This window comes from Aplysia californica, unplaced genomic scaffold (assembly GCF_000002075.1).
Source record: "Aplysia californica isolate F4 #8 unplaced genomic scaffold, AplCal3.0 scaffold00115, whole genome shotgun sequence".
In the NCBI taxonomy this organism is placed as follows: Eukaryota; Metazoa; Mollusca; class Gastropoda; order Aplysiida; family Aplysiidae; genus Aplysia; species Aplysia californica.
This window is the reverse complement of record NW_004797385.1, coordinates 1,118,166-1,135,968: the sequence shown is the minus strand read 5'-3', so window position 1 is coordinate 1,135,968 and position 17,803 is coordinate 1,118,166. Positions and strand designations below refer to the sequence as shown.

Genomic DNA, 17,803 nt, shown 5'->3' with positions numbered 1-17,803 from the left:
CGATTTCGTTATTTTGACGAGCGCCTGATTTCACTCCGCTGCCTCACAATTTATTTTATTTATGTCACCTTTCATGAAAAAAAAAAGTGGAGTTGGCTGGAAAGTTTTACCTTCTTTTTACCTCAGGTCACATTCCAGGATGCGCACAGTTCGAGTCCTACAAACACATCGTCAGAAGACTCGGAGACGTCCTCCGAAGTGAACCTTAACGCTCAAGCCTCTTCCACCACCAGTGGTCTGAGGCACCGTCACTCCAACCACAACCACGTCGACACCAACAACAGCGCCAACGAGAGGGTACTTTGTTTTTCACACTCATTTTTGTAACTTTGTGGGTTTTCACTCCTGCTGCCTCCTGCGTGCTCATATGACTGTATGCAGTTGCGAGCGCTGTAAAACATTTACCAACCTCCCCCCCTAAAAAAACTTTCTGCCTTGGTGGGGTTTCTGCTGTGGTTTTTGCTTTTCTTTCCTGTCAAATATCTATCATCCTTATCTCTCCTCCTCCTTTTTTTGTGCATGTTACTCTCTAGTAACACCTCTAATCTTAGACTCTTACCTGACCTTATTCAATTGTGTCACATGTGCTAAATTTTTTTTTTTTTACAAATTAATCCCCTGCCCCTTGTCCCATGTTTATTTGTTGTTGTTTTTTTATAAAAATAATGTAGGTGTTTTTACAGCCCCATTAACACAATTTAGATCATTTAGGGGGCGAGCTTCCAACCCTGCTTAACAGAGCCAACCAGGAGAGAGAGGGATACAACATCCCTCCCAGCAGAAAGACCGAGATATTCTATAAAAATTCCTCCCCACTCGAGAGTTGAACTTGGGTGTGGGTTGTTGGCGGGTGCTCTGGTGTGGTTTGCTTCTTCTTTCCTATCAAGCATCTATTGTCTTTATCTCCCCTCCTTCTTTTTTTGTGTTTGTTACTCTCCTGTAACACCTCTAATCTTTGGCACTTATGTGACCTTTTTGTGTTGCAAGTGCCGTAAAACACTACTAAAACAAGAACATTGGTGTCCTGCATGCAACAGTGAAGTACCCAGCTGTTACACCTCAGACTCCGGTTTCCTGCTCGTTTGGGTCTACTTTATTCTTTGTGTCTAAAATGATTGGATGAAGCACTTGAAATTTTACCACGTTCAAAGTGTACATCAGTTACTTTGTGTGTACACGTGTAGACATGTGTAAAGCGAATTTTTGAATATTTTGCAATACATGTCATGACCTCCGTGCTTTCTTGTCCTATCTCCATTTTTTTAAACATTGAAAATGTTAAGCTCACTCTTAAGCTCACTCTTTGTTATAAACTGTTTTCTCTGTTATTAAAAATGGAGATAGGACAAGAAAGCTCTGAGGTCACGATGTGTAGGTAGAATAGGTGGAAAAGAGTTGTAGTTATTTCATCTAGTTACATGCTGTGAAAGGTTAAGCTTGTCTTTGATCATAGAAATTCTCTGAAATATTATGTATTCTTTCAGCAGTGTAGCTATCATTTCTTTCTCTGAATACACCGATCTGCTTTGTTTTACAGCGAGAGGTGAAGATGGAAGGGTTTCAAGGCAGTGGTGCTTTTACCATCAGGTTGAAGTTGGCCCGTTTTCCTGTTCTTCCAATTTCGTTCTGTTCTGTCACACTTTAACTTCCTGTGTGCAAGTTGCGCAGGTTAAAGATCCTTTGGTGGTCCAAAATCGATAAGAGTTGGCTTTGACCGCCACCCTGGCAAAATTAAAACTTTTCTACCAACTGAGAATTTTTAATGTGTCCCGTGCGCTCATATGACCTAATGCCGTTGCTAGAGCCAAAAAACATTTACAAAAACCCCCCAAAAACACTCTAACTTCGTATTGGTTGCCAATGTGCTGTGGTGGTGTTAAATGTCAGATGTAGGTCAGTTTCAAACTAACTCAAAATGGCTTTCTTGTAAGATTTTTATCACTCAATCACTGTCATAAAGTGGTGGCCTACCATAGAAAATTACATCTCCCCTCAACGCTTAATGGTAACAGAGGATGAAAAAACCAACAAAAAACAACCTAATGAGGTTTAAATGCTGCTACTTCTGCTGCTTATTTCCATGAGGGACTGGGTTATTACCAGAATGGTACAGGTTTTCTGTGAGCATCTGAGAAGAGAAATGATCGGCAAACCATGATCGCCAATGTCTTTTTCACATCAGGAGCTTAAAGAAGAAGTTATGCTGGGCTCCTGATTTCTAACTTATTAAAAGGAAGTCTTCATGGTCTGGTTCAGGAAAAAGAAGCCGAATTATGTTTTTCATTTGTTTTAGTAAGAGTTTTATGGCAGGTGCAATACAGTTAGATTATATGAGTGCCAAAGATGAAAGGTGTTACGAGAGAGCATGCAACAAACGTGAAAAAGGAGGAGAGGTAACGGCAATAGATGTTTGATAGTAAAGAAGAAGCTTACCACACCAGAGCACCAGCCAACCACCTTCCTAAGTTTTTCTATTTGCGCCTACAATGATAAATGAATTGGGCTATTCTTTATCCTAGCACTTGACGATAAATATCAACACTTTGTTTCCTCGTCTGTTTCCTTTGTAATTTACGTGCTGGTGGCGTGAAGTGCTGACAGGAAGCAAAGTGTTAATAGCAAACTGTTGCTGAAGCTGTTTGCCTTATTTTCTCAAGAGTTTTTGTGTTTTGAGGACTTTTTATTTTCTTTGTTATTCATTTTGAAAAGGTTTTTCTTCTGTCTTCTCGCTTTCATAGAATGAATTTTGTCAGAAATGGTTCAGATTTCTTAACAAATTTTTTTCAGGTTTCACGTAAATTTTCATTGTTAATTTCCTTTTTATTTACAATATTGATTTTTTTTCCCCAGTAGTCTGTCTGTATCCACAGATTTTTTTTCACAATTTTTTTTTTTCGATTTCAGAAATTTTCATCATTAATTTTTGGTTTTGTTTATATTGCTGATTGTGTTTCAGGGTTCTTTTTCCACATTTTTTTTCTTCAGATTTCAGAAATTTTCTATATTAATTTTTGTTTTAGTTATATTGCTGATTGTGTTTGAGGGGTTTTTTTTCTTCATTTTTTTATTCTTCAGATTTCAGAAATTTTCTTTGTTAATTTTTGTTTTATTTGCATTGTTGATTGTGTTTCAGCCTCCTGTCCGTGTTCGTCGTTCTTCGTCTAACGGTCCTAACACTTATGTTGGGAGGCTTTTGACCGTCAGGTTGGTTGCTCTCACAGACTTTGTGCCTAGAATGCCGCAGCTCATCTTACCGAGCTTACCTCTAGCAGGGGGGGGGGGGAGTTTTCTTTATAGAATGTTTAGAATACCCAAAAGTTTCGTAATGCGAGAGTGATTAGTTTTTTTTAAATATCTGAGTTGAAGTTTTAAAGAAGGACTTTGGTTTTTAAAAATTTTCTCTAGATCAACCATTATTGTCTTCTGTGTTATGTTCATTCTGTTCACTCTTCTATTGTCCTTATCTCCCCTCCCGTCTTTTCTGTGTATGTAACTCTCAAGTAACACTTTCTAATCTTTAGTACCCCCTGGGGCAGTGCCACTGACTGAAGTGTCTTTAGGCCATTCCCAAAGAGGGGGACATTTCTCGTTCATGCACAGTAGAATTGTAAATGGGCTGATTCATCAAGTCACGCTCATAACTGTACCTGATCTACAACAGGGAACTGCTGCTTTTGCTTTACTAATCTATTGTTATTTTTCCTCTATTTTTTTGGTATGTTTGTCACACTCTCGTGACCCACTATTTCCGGGGTGCCTTAATAGTCGAAGTAGACTTTGTGCTGTTGAAGCTAGAGAGGTGAGCAGAGTTAGTTTGATTCCCTGTAAGGACTTCTCTGTTGACATCCACCCCTTGGTGCTCATTTGACCATATGCAGTTGCGAGTGCCGTAAAACCTCTACTAAAACTAGAACTAAGAGGCGTTTTTTTTCCAATACGGAATGTTCAGAATACCCTAAAGTTTCGTAATGCGAGAGTGATTAGTGTAAAAAGAAAATCTGAGTTACAATTTAAAAGAAGGACAGTGTTATTTTAATATTTTTTCAATTTTCTCTAGAATAACCATTATTGTCTTCTGTGTTACGTTCATTCTGTTCACTCTTCTATTGTCTTTATCTCCCCTCCCGTCTTTTCTGTGTATGTTACTCTCAAGTAACACTTCTAATCTTTAGTATTCATGTGACCTATTTGTGTTTCAAGTGCCGTAAAACTCTTGCTAAAACAAAACTCTCCGCCCTTCTTTCCTTTGTATGCTACTCTCTAGTAACAGTTCCTCTTATGTTAAGCATGTGGGTGGTTGGAGGGTACTCTGGTGTGGTTTGCTCCTTCTTTCCTATCAAACATCTATCGTCCTTATCTCTCCTCCTTCTTTTTTGTGTTTGATACTCCCTTGTAACATCTCTAATCTTCAGCACTTGTATGACCTAATTGTGTTTCAAGTGCCGTAGAACTCTTATGAAAATAATGTTCAGCATTAATTTATATATCCCTTATTTATGTTCCAAGGGCCATAAAATAATTTTGAATACTAAAGAAAGATAATAAACAAATTTTCCTCTTTTTATCCCTCAGTCCGGCAGACGAACTGACGTTTGAAATTCCTGAGACGGGCGACGCCTTTGATGTGATCACATTGGCCAACACTCTTCCTTTCCCTGTTGCTTTCAAGGTGAGCCATTGTCTTTTAACTATTTGCATGGGTGGTTGGCGGGTGCTCTGGTGTTGTTTGCTCCTTTTTTCCTATCAAACTTCTATCGTCCCTATCTCCCCTCCTTCTTTTTTGTGTATGTTACTCTCGTGTAACACCTCTAATCTTCGGCACGTACGTGACCTTATTGTGTTGCAAGTGCCGTAAAACACTTACTAAAACAAAAACGAACTATTCGCTACCCTAGAATTCAAAGAAATCTTCATTTTTCTGGGCATTAGGCTTTTTTCCCTAATTATCTTTCTTGGCTCAACACCTTTAATGTCCTTGAAAAAAAACATTACTACCCGTATGATACCGGGAAAAAAAAAGTTGATTAAAGGCACCAAAAAAATGTAAATTTCCAGTTTCTAAGAACTCTAAAGCTTGGAAGTCACCAAACTTTGGTGGCCATTTGTTCACTAATTTTATCTCTCTCACTAGGCAACCCCCACCTACTTCAATCACCAATATCTCGACTTCTATTCAAGATAGATGGGTTGTTGTTTTTTTGCCAAATGCAAGACAAATGAACAGGCATTACAGTGTAACTCTATGTGCCCAAAAGTTGATGAGCGCCTGATTCCACTGTGTCGTGACACAAATTATGAACTTTCAAGACAGGATTTGTTAACAGTAATGAAGCAAATCCCATTAGTCAAGTGGAGAACTCTATTACTGCAGGTCTGTTTTGAATAGCTTGAAATTGTTGAAGGTAGAAAAGTGTGTATGAAGGGTTTTTGAGGGTGGTGACTTGGTCAAGCCCACCATCATGACCTGCCTTGTGGGTAGAGTTTTCGTGCCGTTGGTAGTCTAGTGGTTAGGCTACCGGACTCGTAATTGTGAGCTTGCGGGTTCGGGGGTTCGGGCCGCAGGCCTGATGTTGTGTCCTTGGGAAAGGCGCTTTGAAAGAATTTTCCCCACTTCACCCAAGTGAAAATGGGTACCCAGCTATAGACAGTGAAAGATCTTGTCAGTTTGTTAGTGTTTGAGTGCTTTACCAGCTGCTTGCACTGTATGCTTCCCGGGAAGCTGAGAATGTTTCTGAGTATTCTGTGGTCTGCTGGGGTAATAATATAGTGTAAAACGCATTGAGCTTGCTTTCGAGTGGGGATATGCGCTATACAAATGCTATTTATTTATTACTATTATTATTATTATAATTTAGAGTCAGCTTTTATGTTTTTGAAAGGTTGGCAGCTGTGAGAATGTACTGTTCTTCCCACACAATTGGTGTCTATTTGTTGGTTGTTTTCAATGTTGTCGGAAGACTTCTTCCTCCTGTTGTTTCTTGTTTATTGAAGGTTTTTCATTTTAAAAAAAAAATCTTTTATTTTTTTGCAGGTGAAAACGACTTCACCCGAAAAATACAGAGTTCGTCCAAGTTCTGGTCTTGTGAAGCCTAAGAAGTCTGAGGAGATTTTTGTTTACCTGGTGAATGGTAAGTTCCCACATAGAGCTGTCTTTGGTGGACCAGGTGATGCCACTTTTCCACTTTTTTCTGGTATTTCCGGGATTTTGATCCTGATCCGCTATTCCGTTATTGAGATCGAGATAGAATCTATAGTTGGAAAAAAAAAGTGTGAGGTAAGATTCTGTCATGTTAAGTACATCTAATCTATTTTTCTGTAAATGTTTGTCATTTCTTTCTATGTACACCCTTTGTTTTTGTTTGTTTGTCATTTCTCTCTATGTACACCCTTTGGGTTTCAGATTGATATTCATGTGTTAGCGAGACCGCGGCGCGTGGATTTTCATCTATTTTCAAAAAAGTTGAATGGCATCCCTGGTGGACAGAATAGCAAGTTCTTTTTTAACTGGGAGAAGGCTATAGCCATGGGACTGACTTTACTTTACGGACTCGTGTATAAATTTAATCAACAAGATGTTTCTGATAGACATAATTTGATAATTCTTGTAGTACCAACGAAATGTAACCGTTTAACAGGATTTGATCATTCTTACTGACTCAATCAGACGTTTCTGTTTGAAAGAATAATATGATTAAAGATTTTGAATTATGTTCCTGTTTGTGTGTAGTTCCTATTTATCTGATCAGACAATGACTGGCTAACTAATTTACTTTAAAATGCTAAAAATTAGTTACTTCACGACTGGCTAACTAATTTTTAGCATTTTAAATTAAATTAGTTAGCCAGTCGTGAAGTGAACTTTCGCAGAGGTGAACAACTTGTGTTTCGCGCGCTCATATGACCTTAGCAGTTGCGAGCGCCGTAAAACCTTATAATATACATATACATACAGACAATGAAGAATGTGTTAAAGATTCTGATTTATGTTCTGTTTGTGTGTGGGTTCATGCATTCAAATACAACCCCCCCCCTCCCCCCATAATGTTACAAAAGATTTTTCTTTCTATTTGTGTGTCCGAATGACTAAGAAAAGGGACAATATTTTTGGTTCTAAAACTGTGTGTCCAGATAGCAGAGAAAAAGGACTGTTCTTCTTAAATTTTTATTGTTGTTCATCCAGTAGCCTTTCAGCATGTGCCCTTCGACCTAGTGCCATGTTAAAAAAGGTGAAGGTCTTTGACATTTGTGAGGCCTCATGGGGAAATCAGGCCCTCGTCAAAATAATGAAATCAAAGAAATCTAATTTCCTTTTCTTTTTTTTTTCTTTTTTTGTTTTTGTTTTTTTGCTCATCACCTGTAATGTCCATTTAAAAGTACATTTTTGTGTTGATTTTACTGGAAAAACATTGCTTAAAAGGCATAAAAAATGAAAATTTTCAGTTTCCAAGGACTTTCAGGCAATGGAAGTTCCCCAACTTTGGCGGCTATTTTCTGGCTAATTTTCCCTCTGAAACCAGGCGACCCTGACCTTCTTCAATCGCAAATATTTCCACTTTTATTCAACATAGATGGATATTTTTTTTCTCCAAAAGCAAGGCAAATGGACAGGCTTTAAGATGATACCAATGAACCCATAGGCCTAAAAATTGAAGAGCGCCTGATTCCACCACCTTGTGTGGCATATTTGTTCTTAATTGCAGTATAGAGGGTATTGTATGTGGCAGTATAGAGGGTATTGTATTTGGCAGTATAGAGGGTATTGTATGTGGCAGTATCGAGGGTATTGTATGTGGCAGTATCGAGGGTATTGTATGTGGCAGTATAGAGGGTATTGTATGTGGCAGTATAGAGGGTATTGTATGTGGCAGTACAGAGGGTATTGTATGTGGCAGTATAGAGGGTATTGTATGTGGCAGTATAGAGGGTAAATGTATGTGGCAGTATAGAGGGTATTGTATGTGGCAGTATAGAGGGTATTGTATGTGGCAGTATAGAGGGTATTGTATGTGGCAGTATAGAGGGTATTGTATGTGGCAGTATCGAGGGTATTGTATGTGGTTGGGGTGGGAGGAAGAAGTTGCCCTCTGAGGTCCTGCAGTTTGGGACGTTGAGAGAGCAGATGTCAGACTATTTCATAGATGTGGTCACAAAGCAAGCACATGTTTGTGTTTTGTTTGTCTGGCATTGATTCTGTCCAGGTGGTAGGTGGGTGGTTGGCGGGTGCTCTGGTATGGTTTGCTCCTTCTTTCCTATCGAACATCTGTCGTCCTTTTCTCCCCTCCTTCTATTTTGTGTTTGTTGCTCGCTTGTAACACCTCTTATCTTCGGCACTTACATGACCTTATTGTGTTGCAAGTGCAGTAAAACTCTTACAAGAACTAACCTGTCCTGGTGGTAGTGGAGAGGTATGTGCTGTGTTCGGAGGCAGAATATCATTGTTTGTTCTATTTTGTTGAAGGCTTTTCTTTTTTTTACGTTCTTGAATTTTTATATCGTGTGTCTATTTGCATATTCAGACAGCAAAGAGAATGTATCAAAAGACAAGTTTCTGATCATGGCCACGGAGGCCACAGGCAAAGACCTCAGCGACGTCACCAAACTGTGGAAGGACGTGGGGAAAGACGCCATCATGGAGCACAAGTAAGTCACTAGCCGGGGCCTCCTGGTGAGATGTGATGATTTGTTGGAGAGAAGTGAGACTCTCTTCACAGTAGGCAGACAGGGACATTAAATCTTTGGAGCCCACAACAAAAAGTATATGCTTGAAAATATTTTAACTCTACACTGATGTTAGAAAGGCTATATAAAGGAAACCTTCTGAGGTCAATTTATCAATTTTATATTTTTGGACCTCCAGCTGCAACCAAACTTTTAAAAAATGATTACATTTATATAAAAAATTTGGGGTTCAAATATGAACTAGTTGGCATTTAAAGGTAAAGGGAAATTGTTTTAGTAGAGGATTTACGGCGCTCGCAACTAACTGCACATAAGGTCATATGAGCGCCAGAAGATTAGAGGTGTTACAAGAGAGTAACAAACATAAAAAAGAGGAAGGGGAGATAAGGACGATAGATGTTTGATAGGAAAGAAGAATCAGACCACACCAGAGCACCTGCCAACCACCCACGTAAAAGGAAAAGGAAAGATGAGATTGTTTAGTGGAGGAAAGAGAAACATATCAACACTGAAGACGGACGGAAACATGAATGGGAAAGACACGATAAGGGTGCTTATTGTTAGAAAGAGAAGCAGAATGCTCGTTGACTCTTTTAGGCCAGAAATAAAGAACGAATCGTGTTGTATGTTTGAGGACAGAGAAAAACTCTCATATAATAAATGTCATTTAATTATTATTATTATCATTATTATTATTATCATCATGATTATTATTATTATTTTTATTATTATTATTATCATGATTATTGTTATTATGATGATGATGATGATGATTATTATTATTATTATTATTATAATATGCACTTCTCACTGGCATGAACTTATTTCCCGTGGGTGGTTGGCGGGTGCTCTGGTGTGGTTTGCTTCTTCTTTCCTTTCAAACATCTATCGTCCTTATTTCCCCTTCTTCTTTTTTTATATTTGTTACTCTCTGGTAACTCCTCTACTCTTCTGGCGCTCGTATAACCTTATGCAGTGGCGAGCGCCGTAAAACGTCTACTAAAACTAAAACATCTCCCCCTCCGTAATCACAGACTGAAATGTTCAACATCCAAGAAAGAGGCGATGACGCGACTCCCCGTCAGAGACACGGCGGCGGGAGGAGGAGGAGGAGGAGGCAATGTAGCGCAGAGCCCGCCAGTACCAGAGAGTGTGGAGGAGAAAGTGAGTCCCCTCTTGTACATACTGAATAATAATAGCATAATAATAAGAGCGTTTGTTTTCCCCAACAACATGGGCCCACGTCGTACGTAGGAGATTAAAAACTGCGTGTTCTCATTGTCGTAACGCTCACGGCTGTTAGAAAGCGGTACTTTAGTTCGCAGGCAGCCAGCGCGCCGCACCTTGTAATCTGACCCCCATCACCGGGTCATGAACTCGTGGCCAGGGGAATTCCCCGTGTCCCGCTAACAGCATTGTTCATTTCATTTTTAGGACAATTAAACTCGCAAAATACGCCAATGGTGACTTTATCGTCATTTTATTTTGCCTGTTTGGAACAAGGGGGAACTTCTGTACTTACTGAGAAAGATGCAAAATTGTATGAAATAACGATAAATATATATAGCGCTCCAAAAATGGCTCATATTTTACCATTGCCCTTTGGCGTGAATATTTTTAAATCTAAATTCCAATCAAACAAAACTTAATCAACCCTGCAATTTCACATAAAATACACCAGAAATGGTCAAATATCAAAACTCACTTTGCTGTTTTTGAGGGAAGTCCATGGTTTTGGAGTAGTGAAGAGTTGATTGCAGTATCACCTTTTTTTCTTTGTCGGAGGCACGTTGGATAATAGTTTTGGATTTGACATGACGGGGTAAGATTGCATGACAACTTTCAGCTGTTGTTCGATATTACGTATCCCAGCTCCTCTTCTCTCTAGCTTTGCCACAGAAGCATGGATAAGTACACCACCCTGTTTCCCATGTAAAGCCAAACCAAACCCATATGCTTGTATCCACGGGATGCGTGGTTTTCGAGAATGTGGTGTTTGGGAAGTACCTTTTCACTAAAGTGTCTCCTGTAGAATGACATGTAAGTTTTGATGCATGTTGTCAAAGTGTGTTAGTCCGTCTTTTGACACTGGTTGGCCGTGTGAGATGTGAATGTGAACGTCCCGAAACGCGTCGTTTAATTTATTGAATTTTTCTCTGAGAGTGTAAGCGGTGTCAATTATATTTTGGTTGTGGGTGTTTTCTACTGTTTGTTGTACAATGAATGCCGTGAGGTCTTTATAAACGCGACTCATGATGTATTTGTGGCAGTGATTGCCAATGAAAGAGCGGCCGTGATATGCCTGCGGTGTGATGTTGTGCGAGTCAAGTATGCTGTCTAAATGGGAACAGATATGGCCAGTCCTAGGGTTAGGGGGTTCGTGCTCGAACTCCGACAACCTGTCTTCTTTCTCCGTCTATTGTTTTTTAAAGTTAATTTTCTCCTCTTCAGAGTGAGAAAGTACCACGCAACCTTCTTAATGTCTAACCTCCCCCTTTAGTTCCTCCCCACAACTCCATATGTCTTATCTTGTCCATGCAAGCTTTACAGATGGTTTTTGAATGTACTGTCTGTGAGTCCATTGTAATGCTAACACCTAAGGCAAAGAGAGTGTCCGACGCAAATTTAGAACACTGCAGGGGTCGCCTTTTCTGTGCCTTCTGCTTGACTGACAGTGTTCAGCCACCACAAGTTCTGAAGCGTTTGTGTAGCTTTTGAAAAAGCGAATCCTCTGTATGTTTCTCCATTTCTTAACTGGGCTAAAATATTCCAAAAAAAGCGATGAGAAGTGTTGGAAAAATAACGCGATATTTAAGAAGAAAAATGAAAGATCACATGCGAGTGAATCACAGGGGAGGGGGTACCCTTTTTTAAAAAATCATATAAAATCACACATTCGCTTCCCACAAATAACATTTGCTCACACGGTTCAAGTATTGCTGTCTCAAGTGAAGCAGAGCAATTTGAGTGAAAAATCTTAGTTTGGCTTTTGAGATAATAAACTCCAAAATGGAATATAATTTAAAATGCAACATTAGATGAACAAAACACTTGTACTGCAAAATGCGTAACTGCTATAACACCAATGAGATTTCCGGAGCGAAAGTGGGATCGTCTTGTTAGTCTTAAGATGATCTTTAAAATAAGATGATAAACAGGCTTCTAGGTTTATCAGATCGGGAGAAATAACGAGGGAAAGTGATACGAAAATTACCAGAACCGAGTTACGCAGGCACAGCGGCGGGCATCACTATTGTCACGGTTGTTAAGCACGGGAGTGGCCGACTGACACTGATTTATTACCTTCACCCGGGGAGGTCAGACTGGGGCTCGGCCACCAAGTAAAGTACCACTTTCAGTGATATTTTAACAGCCGTGCGCTATTGCCGGAGTCTTTTCTTTCTTTCTTTCTTTCTTTCTTTTTTGCTTTCAATTTTTCTTTCTTTCATTCTTTTTTTCTTTCATTCTTTCTTTCTTTCTTTCTTTCTTTTTTTTCTTTCTTGCTTTTTCTTTTTTTTGTTCCTACTTTCTTCTGTTTTTTGTTTTTTTAGCTAATTTTTTAAAATTAATTTTTGTTGTTGTTGTTACTTAGAGAAATGTGGGTGGGTGGTTGGCTGGTTGGTGCTCAGGTGTTGATTGGTCCATCTTTCTTATCAGACATCCTCATCTGTCTCTCCTCCTTATTGTTGTGCTTGTTGTTACTCTCCAGTAACACCTCTATTCTTTGGCACTTGTATGACCTAATAGGGCTGAAAGTATAGTTAATCGTTTACTGATACTAAACTGTTTTAACAAAAAAAATTTTTTAAGAATTCTAAAATGCTGACCTAAGTCATCTTTATCATTTGAATAAAACTTTGATATACTGAGGATGCGAAACAAAATCAAAGTTAACAGTTTAAATGCATCAATGTTGTTGTAATTATATTCAATGTACTGTAGATTTTTCTCTGCATTTGGATACAGACAGACAGAGAGAGAGAGAGGGGGGGGAGGGAGAGAAAGAGATTGAGGGAGAAAAATATTAATCTACTTCTTGCATAATAGAGAAAGTTTGGACTAAAACTGCGGGTGTTGGACGTCGCCACTGGTAGTAGGTCCTACTTGTTTACTCTCCCTCTGTTGTTTCAGTCTCTCTGTCTTACTTTTCCCCAGTGCTAAATGACCTTCACTGTGTTGTTGTGCATCTCTTTACTCAAACAAATAAACAAAAGACAAAGACTGTGTGTTTCAGTCTCTCAGTCTTACTTTTCCCCTGTGCTAAATGACCTTTACAGTGTTGTTGTGCATCTCTTTACTCAAACAAATAAACAAAAGACAAAGACTGTGTGACAAGATAAGTGCTCTTGATTTATTATGGTGGGGTTTTTTTCAATGTGCATCTCTTTACTTAAACGGACAAACCGACAAAGAAGCAAATAGACAAACAAACAAAAGACGAAGACTGCTCGACAAGATAGGTACTCTTGATCTATGGTGTTGTTTTTTTCTCTGCCTGTATAGTACTGTCTAGCACCATAAGCCCTGCTGTCAAAGATTGGTGCTGTTAATCTATGGTGGTGTTTTTTCAATGTGTGTCTACTCAAACAAGCAAAAAAAAAAAAAAAAAGACACTAAGACTGCTTGACAAGATAGGTACTCTTGATCTCTATGGTGTTGTTTTTTTTCTCTGACTGTGTGGGGCTATCTAGCATCATAAGCCTTCAGTCAAAGACTGCTTGACAAGATAGGTACTCTTGATCTCTATGGTGTTGTTTTTTTTTCTCTGACTGTGTGGGGCTATCTAGCATCATAAGCCTTCAGTCAAAGACTGCTTGACAAGATTGGTATTGTTGATCTATTAGTCTATTGTGGTGTTCTCTTTTCTGTGACTGTGTGGGGCTGTCTGTCGAGCACCATAAGTCCCTCTTCCCCCCGGGGCTGTGCCCCTGACTAAAGTGTCTTTAGGCCATTCCCAAAGGGGGCACATTTCTTGTTCATGCAGTGTAGAATTGTAAATGGACTGATTTGATTCATCAATGCCACGCTCATAACTGTGCCTGATCTACAACAGGGAACTGCTGCTTTTTCTTTCCTAATCCTTACTATCGTCATTTTCCTCTACTTCTTTTGTATGTTTGTCACCCTCTTGTGACCCGCTATTTCCGGGGTGCCTTGATAGTCGAAGCAGACCTTGTGCTGTTGAAGCTAGAGAGGTGAGTAGAGTAAGTCTGATTCCCTGTAAGGACTTCTCTGCTGACATCCACCCCTTGGCGCTCACATGACCTTATGCAGTTGCGAGCGCCGAAAAACCTCTACTAATACTACAAACTAAGCCCCGCTGGCAAAGATTGGTGCTGTTGATGTATGTTGGTGGTTTTTTCTTCTGTGACTGTGTGTGGTGCTGTCTGTCTAGAACCGTAAGCCCCATGGCCCTGCTCCCTATGCTGCCACTGCTGGTGCTGCCGCTTCCAAACCGCCTTTTCCCACTGACGAGGAGATGGACGCGCAGGTAGCATGATTGACATGATTGTTTTGGGCAATCGTATGATTGAGTTGATTGATTTGGGGTGTCACATGGTTGAGTTGATTGTTTTTGCTAGTTGTCACATGATTGAGTTGATTATTTTGGCTAGTTGTCACATGATATAGTTGTTTCGGAGTGTCACATGACTTACATGATTGTTTTGGGCAGTCACATGATAATGGTTGAGTTGATTGTTTCACACAACTATATGATTGAGCTGATTGTTCTAGTTGGCATTATGGTAACTGAGTTGCTTTTCAGTTACGTGATTGAGTTTATTGTTTTGAGCAGTCACATGATTCAGATTATTGAGTTGATTGTTTCGGCCAGCCTCATGATTGTTGTGGGCAGTCACATGATTTGGATTATTGAGTTGATTGTTTCAGACAGCTTCATGTGTGAGTTGATTGTTTTGGGCAGTCTTGTGGTTATTGAGTTGATTCTTTTGGACAATTACAAGGACAAAATTATTTTTGGGCCGTCACATTATTGAGTTGATTGTTTTGGACAGTTATGTGATTACTGAATTGTTTGTTGTTTTTTTGGGGGGGTTGGGGGGGGGGTTTATAGTTGTTTGATTATTTTTGACCGTCACGTGGCTTTTGAATGATCGAGGTAATTGTTTTGTACAGTTACATGGATATTCACCCTATCACAATATGCCGAAGGCCCAGGAAGTTGTCTCACTAACAAGGCAATCCCCAATGTCCGAATGGGATGCGGGAACAACTTTTACATTGATATTGAGTCAATTTTGTGTACAGTCACAGGATTATTGAATTGATTGTTTTTATCAGTAATATGATTACTGACTTGATTGCTTCAGACCGTTATGTGACTGGGTTGATGTTTTAGAAAGTTACGTGATTGAATTGTTATTCTCAGGTTTTTTAAATTCTGGATGGCTTGCACCTTATTATAGGGCAGACCAATGTTTGTTCAGAGTTTGTAGTTCTGAATGGATTTGTTTTTCTTGTTGTCACCAATATTGTGTGATTTCATGTGGTTTTGTTTTTGTTCACAGTTTTACATCCTCCAGTGGTCGCTGTCACATATGCTAATTTCTACACTATATTGTCCTTTGTCAGAGATTTTTAAAAAGGCAAACATGTATTTCTCAGATGCACTACCCACCCTCCAATAAGTTTGACCTATTGTATTTCCTTTCAGTTAAAATAAGTTCTGCGTTTTCTATTTACAAAATTTATTTATTCTCAGCAGCAGATGCGTTTTATGTAAACTACTGTCAGACTATAGCATGTGAGTGGTTGATGGGTGTGATTTGCTCCTTCTTTCCTATTTAACACCTACATTTAAAAAAATAAAAATAATTGTGGGTGGTTGGCGGGTGCCCTGGTGTGGTTTGCTACTTCTTTCCTATCAAACATCTATCGTCTTTATCTCCCCTCTTTCTTTTTGTGCTTGTTACTCCCTTGTAACACCTCTAATCTTTAGCGCTTATTTTGACCGTATTGTGTTGCAAGTGCCATAAAACTCTTCCTGTCTGTGATGTAGCGGCTAAGTACATCGCCATCACTCAGAGGAGACTTAAGGTCTATTCCTGAGTGGGGAAAATTTTATCAAATATCTCTGTCTTTCTGCAGGTTGGTCCTCATAGGATGGATTGAAACTCACCTCCCAAATAATCTAAACTGTATTGATGGGGGGGTATAAAAACACTTCAATTGATTTTTTTAACTTTTTAAAAGTTCATTTAAAAAAATTTTAACATTTAAACTTGTTAAAACTTTTCAAAGTAGTCCTGGACTACTTTGAAAAATTTTTTTTAAATTTAAACTTACTAAAACTTTTTTTTGCCAAAAAACCTTCCTCAGGTGGACCGCCTGGAGCGTCAGAACCAACACATGCAGCGTCAGCTCAACCTGCTGCTGGTCATACAGATCGGCACGGCCTTGACCTTCTTGCTCATGGTGATGTCCTACTCGTGCTTCGGGGAGGAACTCTTCACCCGCTTCCTGACCCTGCCCTTTGACTTCTGCGGCGACTCCTTCGGGCGGAAGTGTTGATGGTTTTTTGCGGGTTTATTGGGTGAGATTGGGAGCGAGGGAAGAGAGACAGATGGGGGTTTATTTTCAGTTGAGATTTTACAAGAGTAAAGAGAGAAAAAAGGGAATTTGGGGTGGTAGAGGGGGGGATATGAGAGGTTAGGGGAGTGGACAAGCGTGTTTATTACCTGTGGAGATTACAAGAGCAGACAGGACAAGACTGGGCGAGAAAGACTGAAAATCAAAAAAGAGTTGACATACTGAAATGAGATAAGAAAGCTGTGATTTTGGTGACATCTGTTTGATTCTTCCATAGGCTTGCATGCACTTGAATGAAGTGTTTAGTGAAATTTTCCGTTGTGGGAATAGAGGAGTGAGTGGTCATGACAAAACTGCACTGCTACGAAAAAAGATGAGTGGCTTCAGAACAGTGTTGTTTTAAGGTCATAGCTTGGGAAATTCTGAGCAGAAAAGAGTATTCGTTTGGAAAGAGAATGAGTTAGGGGTGTCTTTTGGGAAGTAAGGAGTCCTCTATTGTTCTTGACTGTGACATGTGGCTATGTATGGGGAGACGGGAGGAGGTGGGCAGAGATGTTTTGTGTGTTTTCTGTCAGATGCGTGTCTTTTTTGTCACTGTGTCCTGTTCCTTCTCTCCCCTGTCTTGTGCTATCTTCTGTCCCACCCAGTTTTGCAGACACGTTTTCATTCAGTACGGTAGCTTTGTTGTTGACTGAACTTTAGAGAATACATACTTACTTCTAGCCTGTGGCAGTGGGAAACTGGCTCCTTTTTTCGACAATTTGTACTAATCAAAGATCTTAAAAAATAGGGCCTATATATTATATTATTTTTGTACCTTTCAACTTGACGAAACTTATCAGCTCATGCCTTACAGAAGTTTTTTTGTGACTGAGCAGCTAGTTTGGTGGTTTGGTTGGTTTGCCTCTTTTCTTTATATTATGTTACTCTCTACTAATACCTGTAATCTCTGGTGTGTATAGGGCCTACTTGTGTTTCAAGTGCCATGAAAATTTGAATAAAACTGAAAAGGTAGCTATGGGGTGGTGCTTGCAGGATGCCAATAGTAGGTTTAAGTTCTTTTTTTTCCCCCACCGTTGTTTCTGTCTGCCTACATAATTCTTTCACTGTATTAGATGACTGTAATTGCGTCGATGTGTTTTGCAATTCTCTAACTGGGACAGAGGTGGCTTAGAGAGGGTATTTATTGTCTCTGCTGACAGAATAGATACGTGGTGGAATCAGGGGCGTGTCAATTTTTAGACATCTGGAGTTATTGATATCATCTGAAAGATTATTCATTTGCCTTGCTTTCAATGAAAAAAAATATCCATCTAGCTTGAATAGATGTCGAAATATTTGCGATTGAAGAAGGTGGGGTAGCCTGGTTTCAGTAGCTAAATTAATGAGATAATGTCCGCCAAAGTTTGGTGACTTCAATAGCTTAAGAGTACTTGAAAACTGAAAATTACATATTTTGTGCCTTTAAACAAGTTCTTCAGTAGTTCACATTGAAATGTGTTTCCATATGAGTATAAAAGGTGTCTAGCCAAAAAACAAAATTTCGAGGAAATTTACCCAACTGGTGGGACAA

The 17,803-nt window shown here is 39.4% G+C and overlaps 1 protein-coding gene across 1 annotated transcript in view; it reads left to right on the top strand.

The window, feature by feature from the left end:
* The window catches only part of LOC101859561 (motile sperm domain-containing protein 2), a 32,274-nt gene extending 14,798 nt beyond the window's left edge, over positions 1-17,476 (top strand). The window contains exons 10-17 of the mRNA XM_013081093.2: positions 127-297; positions 3,134-3,204; positions 4,573-4,669; positions 6,032-6,128; positions 8,517-8,640; positions 9,714-9,843; positions 14,075-14,170; positions 16,021-17,476. Of these exons, the coding sequence (XP_012936547.1) occupies positions 127-297; positions 3,134-3,204; positions 4,573-4,669; positions 6,032-6,128; positions 8,517-8,640; positions 9,714-9,843; positions 14,075-14,170; positions 16,021-16,212 (978 nt within the window). The 3' untranslated portion in view covers positions 16,213-17,476. The remainder of the gene's footprint in view (positions 1-126; positions 298-3,133; positions 3,205-4,572; positions 4,670-6,031; positions 6,129-8,516; positions 8,641-9,713; positions 9,844-14,074; positions 14,171-16,020) is intronic.
* The last annotated feature ends 327 nt before the right edge of the window (positions 17,477-17,803 follow it).